Source organism: Podarcis filfolensis (genome assembly GCF_964270895.1).
Source record: "Podarcis filfolensis genome assembly, chromosome: 6".
Classification (NCBI taxonomy): Eukaryota; Metazoa; Chordata; class Lepidosauria; order Squamata; family Lacertidae; genus Podarcis; species Podarcis filfolensis.
In genome coordinates, this window is record NC_139609.1 from 71,856,038 (window position 1) to 71,875,034 (window position 18,997).

An 18,997-nucleotide genomic window follows, 5' to 3' on the forward strand; every position below is an offset into this window, starting at 1 on the left:
GGTAATTGCAGCAAGCCATCACTGTCGTGTGTAGGCCCCAAAAGGCATTGAACTAAAGGATCTGGATAGGAAAGGGGTCATTATGAAGGAGGAAGGAGCAACCATCTGCCTTTGAGCCAAATCATAGTCCTTTGCAAATCCAATTGGACAGAATCAGTGGGATGTGGCGAGAGAAGAACTTCTATAGTTAGGCAGAGGGGATGGAGGAAAAGCAGGAGAAAAAGGCATCAATTCAATAAGATGTGGGGCAAGTATTAACCTATTTGGAAAGCTGTCAGGATGTATTGACACTTCTGGCTGGGAAATCACATTCCACCAGCTGTGTTTTCCCTGGATTGACGTTTGCTCTGTTTTAGCACTAAAGAGCGGGGGGCGGGGGCGGGTTTCCTGGGGAAAGAGTGGGGTAAGGGCAAGGGTAAAACTAGTGCCTCTGAACTTCATTTGCTGGGGAACGTGAGTGTGGAGAGTGCTGATGTGTTCAGGTGCTGTTTGTGGGCTTCCAATATGTATCTGGTTGGCTGCTGTGAGAACAGGACACTGAGCTAGATGGGTCTTTGGCCTGATCCAACAGAGCATTTATGTTCTTTGATATGCAGGGAAAGGAACCTTATAGCATCATGGAGTAAGTAGGTTCATCCCTGAAGTCCCTAATTGAAAGCTTTCCTGGGCACATAAGAAGGCCTTAAGGCTAGCCTCCATGGGCAACAGAGTTGGGGAAAGATAATGTAATATAGTAGAGTTCTGAATTCAAATCACTGCCCGGCCACTCGCTCTCTTCTAGTCTAACCTACGTCACAGGATTGTTGTGGCAACAACACAGGAACACTTTGTTCTTCCATGAAAATGCTATTTTCTATGGTCTTGAGACTTCCAGCAGATCCCTCATGGGGTGGTTACATGTCAGATTGATTTGCTATAGCGCTGCCCACGGGTCTGACCAGACAGCACTTTGTAATAAGTGGGTGCAGTTATTAGTGATGCATTGTGCTAATTAAATAGGCTGCGCTGATTAATGGAAGCCCTTTGCTGTAAGAACAGATGGAAGCTGAGCAGATAAAGGCAAAGTGATAGGAAGGAATTTCTCTGACAAACAAATCCAAATGTTCCCTCTTCTAAAGGATTATTGGAGATCCGATCCATCACAGTCTAAGATCCCAAAAGAAAAACTGGATCTTGATGTCTCTCCTCTGGTTCTGGATGAACGTGCTGCCAGTTTTCAAATACTTAAAAAGACAAAAGGGTGGAATCTACACACATATAAAAAACGCTGTGAACATGCTTTTTTGAAAAAAAAGTTTTGAAAAATACATTGAATTTGGCAAAGCTCACTGTTGCCATCTAGTGTCACATTTGTATGTTGCGCTTTACAGCACATTTAAAATGTTTTATTTGCAGCTGTATAGCTGAGTCCAAGAAAGCAAGCTATTTACCTCATTCACTGAGTTTTGACAAGTTCAGAGCCAGCATAGCACAGGGTTTAAGAATATTGGAGAACATGTGCTTGACACAATAATAGTGTACTGGGCGGTGAATTTATTCTGCTTTATTAACAGTCCTTCTGATTCTCCTTAATGCTACCAGTTATGCTGTCCAGATGGACTATACTGCAGCAAAAGCAAGCCATGAAAACCAGAGCATTTGTTCTTGGGGTGGGGTACGGGTTGTCCTGCTTTAGTTGTCCTATAGCCCCTATAGCAATAATGTGGTGGATTTGAAGACGCATCACAGAACAAACCAAAGCTAGGCTGAGGGGAGCTGACTGGCCCAAAACCACCCACTGAGCTTCATGGCTGAGTGGGGATCTGAACCATAGTCTCCCAGGGCCTAATTCGGCACTCTTAATGGCTATACCACACTGGCTCTCCTATAGCTCGTATGGCTCTCGTACAGCTACTCCCATGGCATCAAGAGCACAAATCCTCAATGAAAAGGAAGCCTGAAGGGCATCTTTAGTTACAAGCTGAATTACAGTGGAGCAAGGGAATGGCAGTATTGTGCCAAATGCTTTAGAGGAATGATGGGCTTTGGGGAAGGATTTAAAGAAGGGGAAAGAGCATCACAGAGGTGTTCAGGGATGCTATATCATGGGGGCAGCAAGTGAGAAAGCGCAAAGTCTTTGGAGGGAGCAAGAAACCTCCTAAGATGGTGAGGGATGGAAGAGCTGGAGGAACAAAGATCTTAGGCAGGGATATATCTGAATATAAATGAACCATGCCACCTATCTCCCACTGCTGTGGTCAGGGAGGATATGGAAAGGGGCAGTTGTCTGAGCTGTGACAGGCACACACAGAAACTCACACAATGATGATCGACTTTTGCTTACACTATTCCTGACTGGTGCTTAGCACAAGGCTTAGGGCAGGGGTCAGCAAAGTTTTTGTGGCTTGGGCTGGTTCACGGTCCTACAAACGCCGTGGTGGGCCGGAGTGCACGCACATGCATGCGCAAACGCCATTTCCAGCGCTCCTTCCAGCGCGGAGGGGTTGTGCAGAGCTTCCTGCAGCCAATGGGAAGCTGGCCAGTGTTGCGGAAGGCAGTCCCCACTCTGCTCTGTGCTGGTTTAGCGCAGCGCACAGGAGCCGACAGCGGGTGGTGGGGATCCCCGAGCGGGTGGCGGGGGTCCATGGGCTGGTTAAATTTTCCCCATGGGCCACTTCCCCTGGCTTAGGGCCTCCTTCGCCCACCTGGTGCCCCCCCAGCTAGCTTGGGCTGATGGGACTTGGCATCCAAAACATCTGCAGGGCACCAGGTTGGCATAAGAGAAGCCACGCTTGTTTTCTTTGCCCGCATGTGAGGGGAAGTAGGTTAACCGTAATCAAAGAGAACAGGCTACTCCTTGCCTGGGGCACCCCGTAGGGTGAGAGAACTCAACTCAGCTGTCTTGCGAGGTGTTTATTTCTATAGTAAAAGTGAGGAAGGCCCATCAGGCAGCCCAGTGGGAATGCAGTTGAGAAGGCACTATGTGTAGGAGGCAGAATAAAGGGAAATGGCTGTGATGAATTGGGATGACGGTTCATGCAAGGGTTCCCTTCTCACCCTTCCTCCAGGCCATCTGAGTTCCTCGTGATTCCATCAGTGTTTGGCCTGAATGAATTTTCCCTTTCTTTGGCAGGCCTTTGCACTGAAGCCAAGTGAAGAACCTTATGATTGCACTATCTACGTAACTCAACTCAGATAAGACTCCGCTTAGGAAAACAAGCAGCTCCCGCCCTTGGCAAGGAATCCGTCCACCCAACACTCCCCAACTCGTGCTCCTGCCTCCACACCAGCTTCCACACGCTCAAGCCAGCGCCTACAAACTCATCCCCGCCTTTCGTTCCCAAGTCCACCTCCGAAATAATTCTCCAGCCATGTTCCAGCGCCTCACCAGCCTCTTCTTCAGTGACAGCAGCGCACCTGAGGACCTTGAGGAACCTAAGCCGTTTGTCTCTAAAGAAGAAGAAGAAGATGGGTGGCTCATTATTGATCTTCCAGGTGAGAAATATGAGAGGGAATGATCAGGGTCAAGCTAGAATGGGTGCTGGGGTGGGGCACCTCTGGCCCTCCAGATGTTGCTGAACTTCAACTACCATCATCCCTGGCCGTTGGCCATGCTTGCTGGGGCTGATGAGAGTTATAGTTCATCAACATCTAGAGCAGGGTTTCCCCAGCCTTGGGTCTCCAGCTGTTTTGGGACTACAATTCCCATCATCCCTGGCCACTTTGTCCTGCTAGCTAGGGAAGATGGGGGTTGTAGTCCAAAAACAACTGCAGACCCTGATCTAGAGGGCCAATGGTTCCCTATCCCTGACTTAAGAGCCATAACTCTCAAACTGGAGAATTGAGGAGTTGTGGTTTGTTGCTACTAGATAATAGAGCTCCTTCCTGAGGGCTAGCAGCTCAGCTTTCTTCAACGAATAAGCAGTTGCTTCTGTGGGAGGAGTAGTGTCAGTGTGTGGAGGATCTGAAGCTCAGTCTGGACAAGATTTGCCTGTGGGGCAGCACTGGCCAGGAAGGGGTAGAAAGAGGCCACCAGTCCTGAGCAGGAGGTGTGGGGAGCCTCCAGGCCCGTATTGGCAGGCGCCATGAGGGAGCCATGGAAAGAGGTTGCAGCTGGGGTCAGTACCATTTAGGTGTGTGGTTGCTTAGTGGCTAGAGTCCTCTTCAAACAAGTTTTTAAGTCTGTCCCAGCCTCCCTCTTTGCAGCTTACCATTTGTGTTTGCATTTTTCCAATCCTCTCCCACGAAATAATACTGGGTGGTATTCAACTATGTTTTACTCAGAGTAGACACACTGAAATTAATGGGCCAAGTTTAGTCATGTTCATTACTTTAAATGGGTCTACTCTGAGTAAAGCTTAGCTGACTGCCACCCCTAACTTGTACTCTGCCTTCTTCCTTCCCCTGTTTCTTTATTGTCTCACACCCACATAGTCTCTGCTTCTTCAAACCTTCAACGTTGAGCACTAAAACTAGAACTCAGCTGCAAGCTGAGCTACCCTTGGCCTTGGTAGTGTTTCCCAATATTCAGATCAGTTTAAGAGGTTGCAAAAGGCAGTTTAAGAGGTTCCACAAAAGGCAGAACTTTCTAAGTAGTTTTGGTCCTCTAGGTTTTGGAATGAAAGGTGTTACTGTGCCCTCCATGGATCAGGGGATAGCTGAAAAATTTCTAAACACACACACACAAGATGAGAAGGTCATGCGGCTAACTCCAGCTGGAGACCGAATTCTGGACTGCATGGACCTTTGCTATGGCCTAGCAAGATGAATGTATGCTCATTTTGGCTACACTACCTAGGGTGGAAGATGCTTCTGTTCTGCCTGGAAGTCACAGCTATCTGAAGATGCCGGAGTGTCTCACAAACCTGGTTCTGAATAAGGCACTCAGGTGTATAGTGCCACTTTTCAACCAAGCTAGAACTCTTGTAGCTCTATGAGTCAGTTAACTTGCCAGTTGCCTGTCTTTCCCTGCTCCGGTGATGCAGCAGCCCAGCTGCCTGTCCTTCTTCTCCAACTATCCTGGCCTTATTGGTTGCATGATACAGCAGCAAACAAGGGAAGGAAAGCAGGCATCTGGGCAGTTGCTTTTCCCTTGGGCTCATCTTATGCAACAAACACAAAACTCCCTAGCTGGCTATTCCTGACTTATCCTGTTCCCAACTTAGCATGTATTTCTCTCTCAGTGCTGAGCCCGTTCTATATGCCTAAAATGGAAGCAGAGAGAAAGAATGAGTTAAGGGTTGGCAGCCAAGTGCAGCCAGCAGATTAGCTCTGCCTTTTGCAGGCAGATCCAGGCTCCAGGGTGGATCTCAGCTGGCGAGTGAGCTACCTCCTTGCTCATCACAGAACAATTGTGATAGATGCTATCCTTGCCATTAGGGAGCCTTGGCTTTAGGCTGGCTATAATTTTGCTCTGATCTTGTGTTCAGGATTCGGTTGTGCCATTGTTCCTAATCCATACTCTAATTCCCAGTACTGGCAATAGTAGCACTTGAAAGAGTTTCATACATCAAATGCCCTGTCCTTCCAGTGAATGGGCTGGCACCAATGAATGAATACACCAGGCTAATTTCATAAAATCTGAAAGCATCACGTCGTCTTTCTTGAAGTCAAACTGCAGTCAGCATTTTTATTTTTGAGCATCCGCTTTATGCTAAAAAAGCCACAAGTACTTGTTATTTGGTGATGGAATAGCTGGAGAATAGCGGCTGAAAGTATTTCTCTCTCTCCGTCCTTCCTTGTTTTTGAGTGATGAGGTCTATTTATAAGCATCATCTACCTTGATGGAATGCAGCCTGGCTGTAGTTCTTTATTGATTCCTTAATACAGTGGAACTCTGGTTAGCTACTGTCCTTACGAACGCTTCAGGTAATGAGCTCTGCTAACCTGGAAGTAGATGCTTCTGGTTGCGAACTTTGTGAGCAGAAGTCGCGTGCCGGCGGCATGGCAGCAGTGGGAGGCCCCATTAGCGAAAGCGCGCCTTGTGTTAAGAATGGTTTTGGGTTAAGAACGGACCTCTGGAACGAGTTAAGTTCGTAACCGGAGGTACCACTGTATATAAACAAAATACACAGAAGTGTCAAACATCCAGACATGAAACCTGATTCCACATCTACAGCATACTAAGTGAAAGTTGATCCATTTGGGCAAATGAAGCACTGCCCCATCAACCCAGAGGCGGAGGAACCCTCTCTGGCACCCAGGGCGGGGCAGCCCGTACAGAGTGCGCATGTGCGGCATTCCGTGCGTGCACAGTCCGTACGGAATGCTGCACATGCGCACTCTGTATGGGCTGCCGCTTGCATGGTATCCATATGGGCTGCTGCACATGTGCGGCATCCCATACGGACGCCACACGAGCGGCACCAATACGGATTGGGCACACCCTCGGCTGCTCTACAGCTGGGGGGAGGCAGGGGCCATCTTGTCACCCCCCCCCCGAGTGGAACACGGGGCGGCCCGCCCCCTCCGCCCCCCTTCCTCCGCCCCTGCACCAACCTCAGTCTGCCCTCAGGCAGCCCCACCTGCATAACTTCTTGCTTACAACCAGTCCAAGGGATAGCACTGCCTGTATCTCCTTCTCCTTAGTCTCAAGTGTTGCCCTTGTAGAATTCAGCACGAATGAGGATAGGGGGAAAAGTAGAATTATTTGGCGGTGCCTGTTATTGGCTCTGGCTCTCCCTAGTATTTCTCTCCCTGCTTTCTGCCCTATCAGCCTTCTTCATGGGCTCCAGCTTTGTGTTACCAGCTTTTGAATCCACCTCTGTGGCTGTTCCTTTAAAACTGGATTGATCTGGAGCAGCTAGCTAGATCATGTTTAGCTTTAGCTGCTGGTTTTTGCATAGAAAACAGCTTTTTCTGAAAGCAATTGTTTCCAGTACTTCTCTAGGAGAACTTTGTGATTTCTTTTATTTTAAAAAAGATTGGCTTGATATTGTTGATAACTCACATGACATACCACTTTTAAAGAATCAGTGCTAATTCAAGGTCTCCTTTACGAAATCCAAAGAAGTTTATTCAAAACCTACAACCAAGTAAGTGTGCTTAAGGCTGCATCCTTCGCGTTGAAGGTCTTCATGGCTGCCTAGCTGCTAGTTTCTCAGGCAAGTGAAAGCTCCTCCATCTTAGTCACTGATTTTTGCCTTTGCCATTTTGCTGAGCGGAAGTCAGATGACTCAGCATCCAGTGGCAACCAATCTATGACCCTTTTTCTTGCAAATTTAGCAGAGAGAACCCAAGTAAACAATGCTCTACATCGTCGCACAGATCCACCCTTTTCTGTTCTTGCTGACAATCCATTGCCATGTGGGGGGAAAAACATCCACCAGGCTCATGCTTGTGTTACAGATATTTTTAGATAGCCTAAGAGGGAGCTAAGAATAAAGCTATCTATCAGTTGGAAAGCAAGCCCTGTTTCTTATGTCCTCAAAATGCTTTTTGCCTGGCGTTTGGAGATTGCCTGAGGGTCCCTGCAGACTGAGGTGTTTTGTTTTGTTTTACAGGTGTACTTTCAACATGTCATTGACACAATAATAGTGCATTAGTGGTGGATTGACTTGACTATCTGCACATCGCTTTGATTTACCAGTTGTTCTGTGATGTTTTCCCCAGTGTTGCTGCATTATAGCCAAATGAAAGGGCGCTCTTGTGTAACAAAAGTGAGACAAAAAATCCCAGTCATTAAACCTGGCAGGTGCTCTCCCACTGAGCTATGGTCATCCCCCAATGTGTGAATGTTGAGTTAAGGGGCAGGAAGAGCATTTCTCTTCTCCTAGTTCACTGCACAGCAATAATGAACATGTGGGCATAAATCTGACTGTATTCAGTTAGGATTACTCTCTGAGTGGGTTTAACATTCTATCCTTGATAATCTGAAAAGGCCTCGCTCCTTTCTCAAAGCTTTACAGTGATCAGAAACTCAGCTTCTGTTTTTGCTCATCCCACTCCCTCTCTCAGCTTCCACAGCCCAGACTAATAACAAAACAAGGCTGTCCCAAGACATTTGCTCCACACCAAGAAAAACACAATTACCTTGGAAAACCACATCTAGCAATACTGCCGGGCAACAGATGCCGCAACACTGATTTCAGCTTCACTTCCTGTCCTCACCTTTACTGGATGCAGTGCAACTTGTTGCACACAGAGAGGGAACAAAAGAGGCTGGCCATATTTGAGTGAGAAATACAACTGGTGTATTCATTAGCTGCATGCTTTGAAATACAAAGGTGCCTAGTACAGAGAAGGAAGGCTTGGCTAGGAAACTGAAATGTGGTGCACAGGAGAAGGTGGAAAAACAGAGAAAGCTAGCCATGATGGCTGAGGTTGATGGGAGTTGGAGTCCCAGCTGCATTTGAAGTGCCTTAGGTTTCCTTTATCTGATCTAGAGCCATAGGAGCCAACTCCTAGGGACCGTGGGAGCTTTGGCCCACACAATAAAATATTTGAGGGGGGCAGGCCCCCACAAAGTTGATGGGATTCACATTCAAACAAGGTGTGTGCACTGCATCATGTGATTGATTATGTGGGACGGGGCTTACCTGGGCCCCCCACAATATTTTATTCAAGTTGACACCCCTGTCTAAAGCACAGCTTAATTTGAACCAGGGTTTGGCCTGGTTTTAGAAATAAGCAGGCCTCTGGGAGGAGAAGCAACATGTTGTCATTGCCTTATAACACAAGTTAATGACAGTCAGTCTGTGCACATCAGGGATTAGGAGAGAGAGGAAAAAAAACTTCTGAGGTAGAGGATGTAGCTTCTAGCCTTGACTGATATTCCGCACTGCTATAAAATAGAAGAAAGGAATAGGGCCGGGCCTGCCATTAGACATAGTGAAGGGGACACCTCAGGCAGTAGATGCTGGGGTGGTGGGCAGTGGTGGGCAGGGGTTAGAGGGCAGAGCTGTGTGTGCCACCCCATGCAGCCCGCCCCCTAACTAGTCTGTTGCTCTCAGGTGCGGTGAGGGATGCTGTCCCATTGCCAGAGTCTTGATGCCGAAATCAGAGCCTTAATTCAAGATCTCTCCATGAGCACTTAACCATGGGTGCCATTTTCTCCAACTTCTTAACTGCTATGCTGTACAGTGGTACCTTGGGTTACAGACACTTCAGGTTACAGACGCTTTAGGTTACAGACTCTGCTAACCTAGAAATAGTACCTCGGGTTAAGAACTTTGCTTCAGGATGAGAACAGAAATTGCGCCGCGGCAGCGGGAGGCCCCATTAGCTAAAGTGGTACCTCAGATTAAGAACAGTTTCAGGTTAAGAACAAACCTCCAGAATTAATTAAGTTCTTAACCCGAGGTACCACTGTATTCTTCCAATTAGCCCATGTTATTGACAATGATGTTGTTAGCAAAAGATGGCATGATGAGCAGGATTAGTGAGATTGATGGGCACATCAGGAAAATGCTTGAAGGAAAACAGTTTCCTTAATTTGTCTAGGTTAGGGGCACATTTTGAAACTTTTAACACGACAACCCCACTTTTTTCTTTTCCCCTTTGTTTCGAAAATCTAAAAATACTTCAATTCAAGGGGTGGGGGACCTGTGCTGTTAGGCTCCAGCTCCTGTCAGTCCCAGGCAGTACAGTGAATGGTTAGGGATAATGGGAGTTGTAGTCCAGCAACATCTAAAAGGCTGCAGATTCTCCACTCCTGTTTTAATAACACTTAGCATGCCTGTTGGTATTTTGATCTGTGTGTTCATTCAGCTACACACCCTGCCAAGAAGTGATGCTGTTTACATTTTCTTTTCTTTTTTAAGATCCTGCATTCCTCCTGTCAGTCAGGGCTAATTATTGCCACCTTCTTCCTGGTACTGGAATTGCACAAGCCCTAACCAAGGCCCCTGCTGAACCTTTCACTGAATTATATCTTTGGTGATGAGCTAATACTGTCTAGATTGAGTAACATCCTATGAGACACAGGGCCAGTCAGCTGGACCAATGAGATGCAGCCGTGTTGCCAAATGTTCGAGAATTCTTGCACATATGCATGAATAAGGGGCATCCATAAGAGGAATGAGACACTTTGCATTCTTGTACTGAAATATACAAGATTTTCTCACAACAAGCTACCCCCAACTTGGCAACACTGCAAAACTGTGTGTGTGCGCGCGCATGCGTGTGCGCCAGGGTTTTAAAAACTATTAAAACTATTTTTTCCCATGGTCAGTCCTCAATTAACCTTCAACAATGGATCTCCCAAGTAACCTTTAACTTTAAAGTAGCTGCGTGTGAGTTCTGATTTTGATCAGAGGAGTTGCTCTGTTAATTGACCTCTCTAGAGGGCCAAATAGAAGCTGGATAGAGGGACATTGTGTTTTTCTCCTAGCAGAGCTAATAGCAGCTTGGGGGCGATTTAGAACAGGGAAACTGCACAGGGAAAAGGGTTAAACACATGTTCCTCCAGTGCAACTGCTAATCTAAACTGGATGGACCTACAACATCGTTCAAGTAGCACCTCCACCCCCCCCAAAAAGTTTGGACATCCACTCACAGATCTGCCATATGATGTCATTTTGGCCCTCTAACCCATTTTGCAGCCCTCAGGCAGTACCTCCCCACATATCTAATAATAGTGCCAGATCCAGTGTCAGAGGGCATGATACCCAGTGTGGGGAGGCTAACTCAGGTCTGTCACAAACACTTTGCAGGCATGCCTTTTGACATTTTGGTCATATTTTGTGAGATGACCTAGGATAGCCAGAGTAACTCACACTGGCAGAAAGAAAGAGAGGGGGGGTCACAGTGCACCAGGAGCTTGTATACAGAAGTCACATCTACCAATACATTCAAAAGACTTTATCAGTCATGGCTCCCACCCCCCAAATAATAATAATTCATGGGCGTCTTAGTTTGTTAAAGGTGTCAAGATTTATTAGGAGATAACTCAAGGAGCTACAATTCCCAGCACCCTTAACAAACTGGAGCTCCCAGGATTTTTTAAGAGGATGCCTCTTAAACTGACATAGGAGTGCTTTAAATGTATGGTATGGTTGTGACCTAAGGCCCACTAAAATGAATGTTATTTGCATATTTTGCCATATTTTGAAGAGCAAAAAAGAGGACACATTTGCCGGCTTCTACTTTTAACTATGGATCGCTGTGACTCTCATTTTACATACCCATGAAAAAGAGGACGTGTCCTGGAAAAAGAGAACATATGGCAACCTTAATTTGCACAGGAGCACACATTAATCTTTGTATGTGATACACATTATCATCAATGTAAACTTTGCTGGATAATGTAAGTTAACACATGGGTCCCTGCTTGGTTTATGTTTCAAGCAGAGGAGGCAATAGAGAAAGGAAGAGGCAAGGGCAACGGGAGATGAATATGTGCAAATATGTTTCTGTGTGCTGATACAGGTTGCATGAATGCAGCGCTTGTGCAAAGGAAATGTCCTACCTTTTCCCCCTGCATGCTCTGCGAAGCATCTCCTAAGGATCAGGGTACCCCCAGGGAAGGCCTGGGATGTGGAGTAGGGGATTACAGTCTGCATGGGAGAATCGGATGCTGGTAGCTTGTGCTTACTGCTCTCCCAACTTGATGGACCTTCATGGTATTCTATTGCTCATCACTGGTCTATGAGCTTCTGCGTGGCTATTTTTTAAAGCCGGTTTCCCGTAAGCTAGTGGGAAGTTGCAGAACATGTTCTCCACACTCTCTGAAGGTTGTGCATTTGCAGAACAGGTTACAACAGTGTCTGGGTTACAACATCCAGAGTGTGACGCTGCTGCTGTCTTCTCGACTAGGCTGCTGCTTCATATTACAGCCCCTAGCGGTTAGCCAGCTGCCAAGTTTCCTGAGTATGCCGATGTCCCCTTAATTATGACAGCGGGAAGCAATGATTTGTTGTGCCCCTCGTGAACTAGTGAATTCTCTCCATAGTGATTGGCAGTTGCTCTGCATTCCAACTCTACAGATTTTGGTACCCAGACCTGCTTTGCTTTTCCTCCTTTATCTGGAGGTTAGAGATATGTTTTTCTCGCTTTCCCATAATATGAAAACCCAGGGTCATCCAATGAAGCAGAAAGTTGGAAGATTTAGGATAGACAAAAGGAAGTCCTGGCGGATAATTGTGCTCACTCAAGTGGGTAATATTGGTGTTAAAATTGTGTGTGTGTATGTGTATGTCAGTGGGACTTGGTGGCACATCACTGTGTGTAGGGTTGTTGTCTTAATGTCAAATGGAGCATTTCTGTTTTCCCTCTGCCCAGTCACTGTGTCTGGATTTGGATTTGTTGGGATAGATTGGAAAGGGAGATGAGCTGGTGAGGTCTCTTTCTTCTATCCTTCTCCACTAGGGATGCCATCTGTGCCATCCTGCCTGTTTCTTGTACCTTATTTATTGTTTTGCCATCCATTTCATTCTTCTATTACTTCTTTTCTTTCTTCTTTTGAACCAGTAATTCCTTTTAAATATGCATACATTTAAATATATTAGCACATGTGGGTATGATATGTCTGGTTTCCACCATCTTGGGAGAGCTAGGCTACTCTTACTATTTGGCAACGCTCTTTGTAGCTCCACGTTCCTCTGGTGCTTTGATAACCCACCATGGGAGGACTTCCTTGCTTTGCTTGTGGGTCGTCACTCTTGTTGATTCCCCTCCTTCAACCAGCATGGTGGCTCACACTTTTGCAAGGCTGGGCTGTGTGTACAAGCAACCCAAGGCATCCCTTGGGGGGCGCCATGTTTTTAGGGGCATTGACGGGGCAACAGACACTCTGAGAGGAGCACCTCCAGGTTCCCTGCCGTTGTTGCAAAGAATGCTGGGAAACTGATCTCAGATGGGGTGCAGCTGCAGTTGCAAGTGCTGCTGGGGCTCACCGCTTGGGTGGCAAGGCGCAGCTACCTGGGGTGGCAAAACATCTTGAGCCAGCCCTGACTCCTCAGGGAAGGTTTTGGGATGAATTACAAAAATGCCTTTGGGGTGTCATTTGTACTAATAATGCCCCCTTTCTCTTCTCCCTCCCTCACCCCTTCCTTCCCATCCATTGTATATTGAATGTGTGTGCCACCTCTCCCCTCTTAATCCTCTCCCCACCCCTGCACTGCCTTGCACAACCCTTGCATGGCTTTGAACAACTGTAACTACCTTTTTTTTTTTTTTTGCTTTGGTTTTGAATTTTTATTATTATTATTTTTTATTATTATTTTTGCTGTCGTTGCTCTTGTTCTGGCTGTCCTCCCGTTTTTGTGTGGGTGGTGACTCTTGTTGTCTCTCATTAGATAGTTACGCTTCAGCCTCCAGTAAGGAGCGGCGGGTAGGTGAGAAGGATTCTGTTTGTGCTTCTCATTGCCGCCGTGGGTCCCCTCCACCTACCACGTCTTCGCCCCACTCCCTCAGTGACTGTGTCAGCAGGTCCATGCCCTCTCAGCCTGACCCCTGCTTGATGGACGAGAGTTGGTTTGTTACCCCTCCCCCCTGTTTTACTGCAGAAGGTCCTGACCCCGTCAGCATGGAGAGCAACCCCATGGAGGACCTTTTGATTGAACATCCCAGTATGTCCGTCTATGTCACCAGCAGCAGCATCATTGTGGAAAGGGAGAATCCTGAGGAGCACATCCCTGAAGGGTAAGCTCAGATCTTTCAGGGAAATGAGCCAAGACATTGGCTACCAATAACAACCTCATCTACTATCAGATTTCATTACCATAATAATAATAAAATTAATTTAGGCAAATGAGTCTTGACTAATGACCTGGGACCATTTTAAAATTAATTCATTAACTGATGAAGAGCATATGCAAATAGTGTCCAAAGTGACAATTGCCACAATGTTTAGAAATATAGATGTCTATGAAAGTATTGTGTGGGTGGCGCTGTGGTCTAAACCACTTAGCCTCTTGGGCTTGCTGATCGGAAGGTTAGTAGTTCGAATCCGCATGATGGGGTGAGCTACTGTTGCTCTGTCGGAGGTTCTGCCAGCCTAGCAGTTCAAAAGCATACCAGTGCAAGTAGATAAATAGGTACTGCTGGGGTGGGAAGGTAAATGGCATTTCTGTGCGCTCTGGCTTCTGTTACAGTGTCCCGTTGTGCCAGAAGCAGTTTAGTCATGCTGGCCACAAGACCTGGAAAGCTGTCCCTTTCCAGTGGCTCCCTCGGCCTGAAAGCAAGTTGAGTGCCGCTCCCCATAGTCACCTTTGACTGGACTTAACCATCCAGGGGTCCTTTACCTTTTTTTACCTGTGTGGAAAAAATTAGTGTCCCCCCTGCTCATAATACTATGTGAGAGAGGGGGTTGTTGTTGTTTTTTTTTTGTTTTATTATGTATTTTGTGTTCTTATTCTGCATTTTTCTACTGTAAACTGCCCTGGTATGAAGGGTGGTATACAAATTTAATAAATAAGAATAACTCAGGGACATCCACTGAAGCAGAATGTTGATCAGTTCTGTACTTGTGCCTTTTCTACTTCCTCCATCACTGAACATGATAACTCCATTTTAAAATAACTGGGTGTGTTATTCTTGCATCTGACTGTTTTGATGTTGTAAATGCAAATGCATTTAAATATTGCTGATTTCCTACACACACTTTTTTATTATTATTTAAGCAACTAAGGTGTAGAAATAGTCCTGAGACCTGGAGGATGGCAGTGAAGCTCATATGTTTCCACCATGTATGCAGTGTAATGTGTAACATGTTCAAATGCACAGACAGTTCATTCCATCCCTATCCCTGCAGAGAGGAGGGAGATCGCATGAGTTGTCTCTGCATACAACTGGTGCCATGTTTTGTGGCAGGCACATTGGGAGGGCACAACTGTTTCTGCTTCCCTGCTACACTTATGAGTGGACTGCTTTCGGTAGCTTTGATGAAGAAGGCCTTTTGCAACTTTAGGGGAAGTCTCTTTTAGGTCCTCTCAAGTAGGCCTAATCCTGTCAAGAGCCTTGAACCACCCTGAGTCTTGTGTACCTTTGTTTCTGCAGTGAGGTACCTGAACGCCGTTTGCAGCGTCATGCCCCTCACCACTCCACCTCTCTTGCCACCAAGGCCGCCATCTTGGAGAAGGTCAACCAAGTGCGTCGGATTCAGAGGGCAAAGCAGCTGTCGGAGAAGCACAAGTTCAGTCAGAAAGTCATGCAGCGGCAGAACCGCACCAGAGAGTGCCGCCCGCGACGGGCCAAACACCAAGGCAGCTTTGTCTACCAGCCATGCCAGCGCCAATACAACTACTAAGCTACTTCAGGAAGTCTACACTGTGGGGCATTATCCTTTTAACTTTCAGCTTCACCAGTTCTTCACAATGCTTTCTTCAGCCAAGAGGGTCATCTTCGTCCATTTTCTGAAATAAACCCACTCCCCTCACCCCTTTGAGAAAACCTCCTACGTTCTCCTGAACTGGCAACGTTCAATAGTTGTTCTTTTGTGGGCTTTTCATGGGCTTTATATCTCCACCCCCACACCCCTTTTCCAGCAAGAAATACATTTTCTGATCTACAGCTTCCTTTTCTTTTTGGGTTTAATCTTCCCCATTCCCATCCCTCCATCCACGAGCGTGGATTTTGATTTGGATCTGAAGGTGAGAGAAACCCAACATGACCCAGTAAAATGTCCCAGTAATAAGGCTGCAGGTCTGTTTTGAAACTCCAGTGTGGGTTGTTGTTGTTTTTAAAGAAGTGTTGGAGAAATAGGCATGCCTCTTAGTTACCAAGAAAGGCCATTTATCTCTGGTTATATTCTTGGTCACCAAGCGGCATGAAATCACACACTGGTTATTGTAGAAATTACCAGTGTTACACTAATTGGTGCTTCCAGTGAATATATCACATTTAAATTTGTTTCCAGTGAGTTACGTACATAGTAGGGCCAAATGGCCTTGTCATTTCCTTTGGTCCCTTGTTGTTGCACTAGGGAGCCTATGACATCAGTGCCTTTCTTTATGACATCACACTCTCTACAGTGTGGTGTCACAAATTGAGATACCAGGTTCATGTGCAAACTGGAACACAAAAATAACAAATAAACCAAACAAGTCCCAATGGAACTACATAAAACTATATCTTATGACAGATGTCCTTCCTTTAAAAATACACGAATTGCATATTTGTTCCTTTCACTGGGCTGATGTGGTGGCTAGTCATGAGGCATTCTGGCATATCCTTAATTTTACTGGGGCTATAAGACCCATGAAAATCTATGGGAGTTTTGCCATTGACTTCAAATAGAAGATGGATTGTGTCTGAATCTTCAGTTCAGTAGTGTCATGTGATGTGAAATGGACCCTTTGAAAGTTCATTTTGAGCAGCTGTAACTGCCAGCAGTGGTTTATGGGTGCTGCAGAGGTTCACAGTTATTGAAAGGTCAAGCTTGTATTAACGTTCTTAATCACACATGGCCTTTTTGAAATGCAGTGGGCTCTTCCTCCCTCTGATTACTTGCATAAAAGCTATGCCAGTTTTTCTTGCAATATCATTCATGGCTCCATAACTTCATGAGCAAGTGTTTAAACCCATGTGTACAGAGCACAGTTGGATGTGGTACTTTTTAGAAGGACATCAGTATGTGTGTAAGTGTAAAATAAAATAACTTCTAAAAAGGAAAAAACAAACAAACAACTTTTAAAATCCTAAATTTGCATCTTTACCCCATGCATTTTATCCTGAGGCTGATCATGGCAAACTTCCTCTAATGAAAATATTTCCTTGTCCTAAGGAAGGAAATTATTAAAAGTAATCTGAATAAAATAAAAACAGACGTTTGGCAGAGACTCTTGTTCTGAGGACTTTTATCAGGTTGAGTTCTAAGGGCACCAACCAGATAAGTCCGTGACAATTGCTTTCAATGGGAAACAGATATGTAAATAGTCACATTTCTTCCATTGATTTCAGTGGGATGGCAGGATCATGCCTTAATATTATGTTTAGTGGGAAAACATCATTTTTCGATCCTTGCCAACAGTAGAGCACTTTGTATTCATTCATGTTATCTTATTCCGGTGTTGATGCTAATGCCAAGGACCTCAGCAAAGAAAGGGGCTTACACATAATTTTAGAGGTAATAAAGTATGTTGGAGGAAGTAATGAAGGATGTTAGATAAGAGATTGAATGAGGCTGGAGGGATGAAGTAAGTGGGTCAAAGACAGAAGGTAAAATAAAGTGTCCTACGCACACTTTCTCGAGAGTAAGCACCACTGAATTCAGTGGATACATAGGTTCAGGCTGCATGTCAATGAAGAAGGGATCTGAAGTTGTTGACCAGGTGTAAGCCAAAGACATGGAGGTCTGGACCCTGGAGAGTAGAATGAATACCCTCTAGAGAACAGCATGAAAGTCTTTTAGAATCTAGAGCACCCAATAAACATAGTCATTAGATTATGAGAACAAATAGCTTTGATTCTGTAGCCAGATGCATGGGGGAGGTCTCCTCTGATCAAGACCATTTCAGGAATAACTGGGTTTCACTCTAATTATATTAGACAAGCATTGTCCTGTTAAAAACAATCCCATATGAAATGCCTGCAACAAAACTGTAATTTTTTAAACATTTATACTGTATTCTTATTCATTTCCCCACCCACCCCTTCTATCAAGTTAATCACAGTGTTCACATCCTGATTATGGTCACAATGACCATTGATTCTTAAACACTTGCTCAGTCTGGTTGAGATCTGCAATTTTCTGTCATATTTAATCTGTACTGAGCTTAGGAATTTCCTATATAAAACCTCATAATGATCATTTGGTACTGTCTATATATACAGTTTAAAAAATAAGCTTGATACATGTTTAGAATAAGAAAGTAAATTATGTACTGAAACTCAGCTGAAAGGAAAAAAAGGTAGCATTTCAGTGCTGTGGTTTTATAGGGTTGCCATATTTCAAAAAGTGAGAAGTTGTTGAGCAACCCTAGGTTTTAGAACCACCCACCCCTTATACTGTATAATATCACATTCTGCATGTGTTTCAAAAGTGGTTTACCATGTGAAATTTGGAGAAGGGGGCTGCTATTGAAGAAATATAAGCCTAAAGCCTCTTGGCTAAGGGAATTAGCTGTGTGGTCCTGGGGGTCCTGGGCTGTGTTTCTAAAGTCAATAGCTTTATATTCACATGACACAACTGAACGGAAGATTTCCATCTGAGCTCAAATCAGACTAAAATTGTCTTCCACCTACCCGATACTGGCACTATACCTTGGCAGAACAGCATAGTAGAAATTCAGCTTTGTCAGTCATGTCAATGTTGGGAAAATTGCCCCTATTGAATGTCCGCCTGTTCCACTGCTGTCAGATGAGCAAAAAAATGTCACCCTAAATGTTTCTCCAAAATTTAAACTACTCATCCAAACAGATGTTGGAAACTTACATTTACTATACATTTGACCTGCTGGCGAAGAAGGTAAATAAAGACCAGACCTCACCCTAAAATGTTGACTTCTTCCTGTTCTTCTGCCATTCCCACCTGCATTTGCTAATTTGCTGTCTTCATGACTCTTGAATAGCTGGTGTTCATCATCATCTTATGAAATTGATGGCAAAACCCCCATATAGGAGCAGTCTTTGTGCCTTTTAACTGCTGCTGAAGAGGCATCAGTTTCAGCCAGTTATTGGTACAGAGGACTTGGCAAGCACCTTAACAAGGGCAGAACCTCAAAACTTGGTTGCTGGCATCCCTTGTCACCAGCGGCATGTTACCTCCAGGAGTAGCAGTTGAGAAAGACATGCCAAAATCCTGGTTCTTCATTTCTGAAGATAACACTAGACAGTTGCCCAAATTTCGTTTTATGTGTGAGTGCTAACACTTTCGCAGAAAGCCATGAGGCCGACCTATCAGAGAATGTCAAAGCTAATTGATTTAATTTTAGTTCTGGGGCAAATGCACTTGACCTGGAACTGAAAGCAGAGCAATTCAATTTATGACTGATTCTTCCACTTCTCATTTAACTTACCAGGAAGGCGATAGAGCTGGCAGGCCTGAGTGTGAGTCCTATGTACCTGTATGGTGGTGGCCGCAGATTATGTTGGTTTCATTTGTGTCTGATTAAAATAGGGAGATTAACACTTTCTCTAA

The 18,997-nt window shown here is 45.2% G+C and overlaps 1 protein-coding gene across 8 annotated transcripts in view; it reads left to right on the forward strand.

The window, feature by feature from the left end:
* The window catches only part of TP53INP2 (tumor protein p53 inducible nuclear protein 2), a 33,367-nt gene extending 14,370 nt beyond the window's left edge, over positions 1–18,997 (forward strand). For 2 of the 8 annotated variants that reach the window (XM_083619181.1, XM_083619182.1), the window contains exons 2-4: positions 3,113–3,474; positions 13,425–13,560; positions 14,917–18,997. In XM_083619181.1, coding sequence (XP_083475307.1) covers positions 3,351–3,474; positions 13,425–13,560; positions 14,917–15,166 — 510 coding nt within the window. In that variant the 5' untranslated portion in view covers positions 3,113–3,350 and the 3' untranslated portion in view covers positions 15,167–18,997. Of the gene's footprint in view, positions 1–11; positions 248–3,112; positions 3,475–13,214; positions 13,561–14,916 lie in introns of those variants that run through there. The other 6 variants (XM_083619178.1, XM_083619179.1, XM_083619177.1 and 3 more) reach the window with 5 other exon arrangements.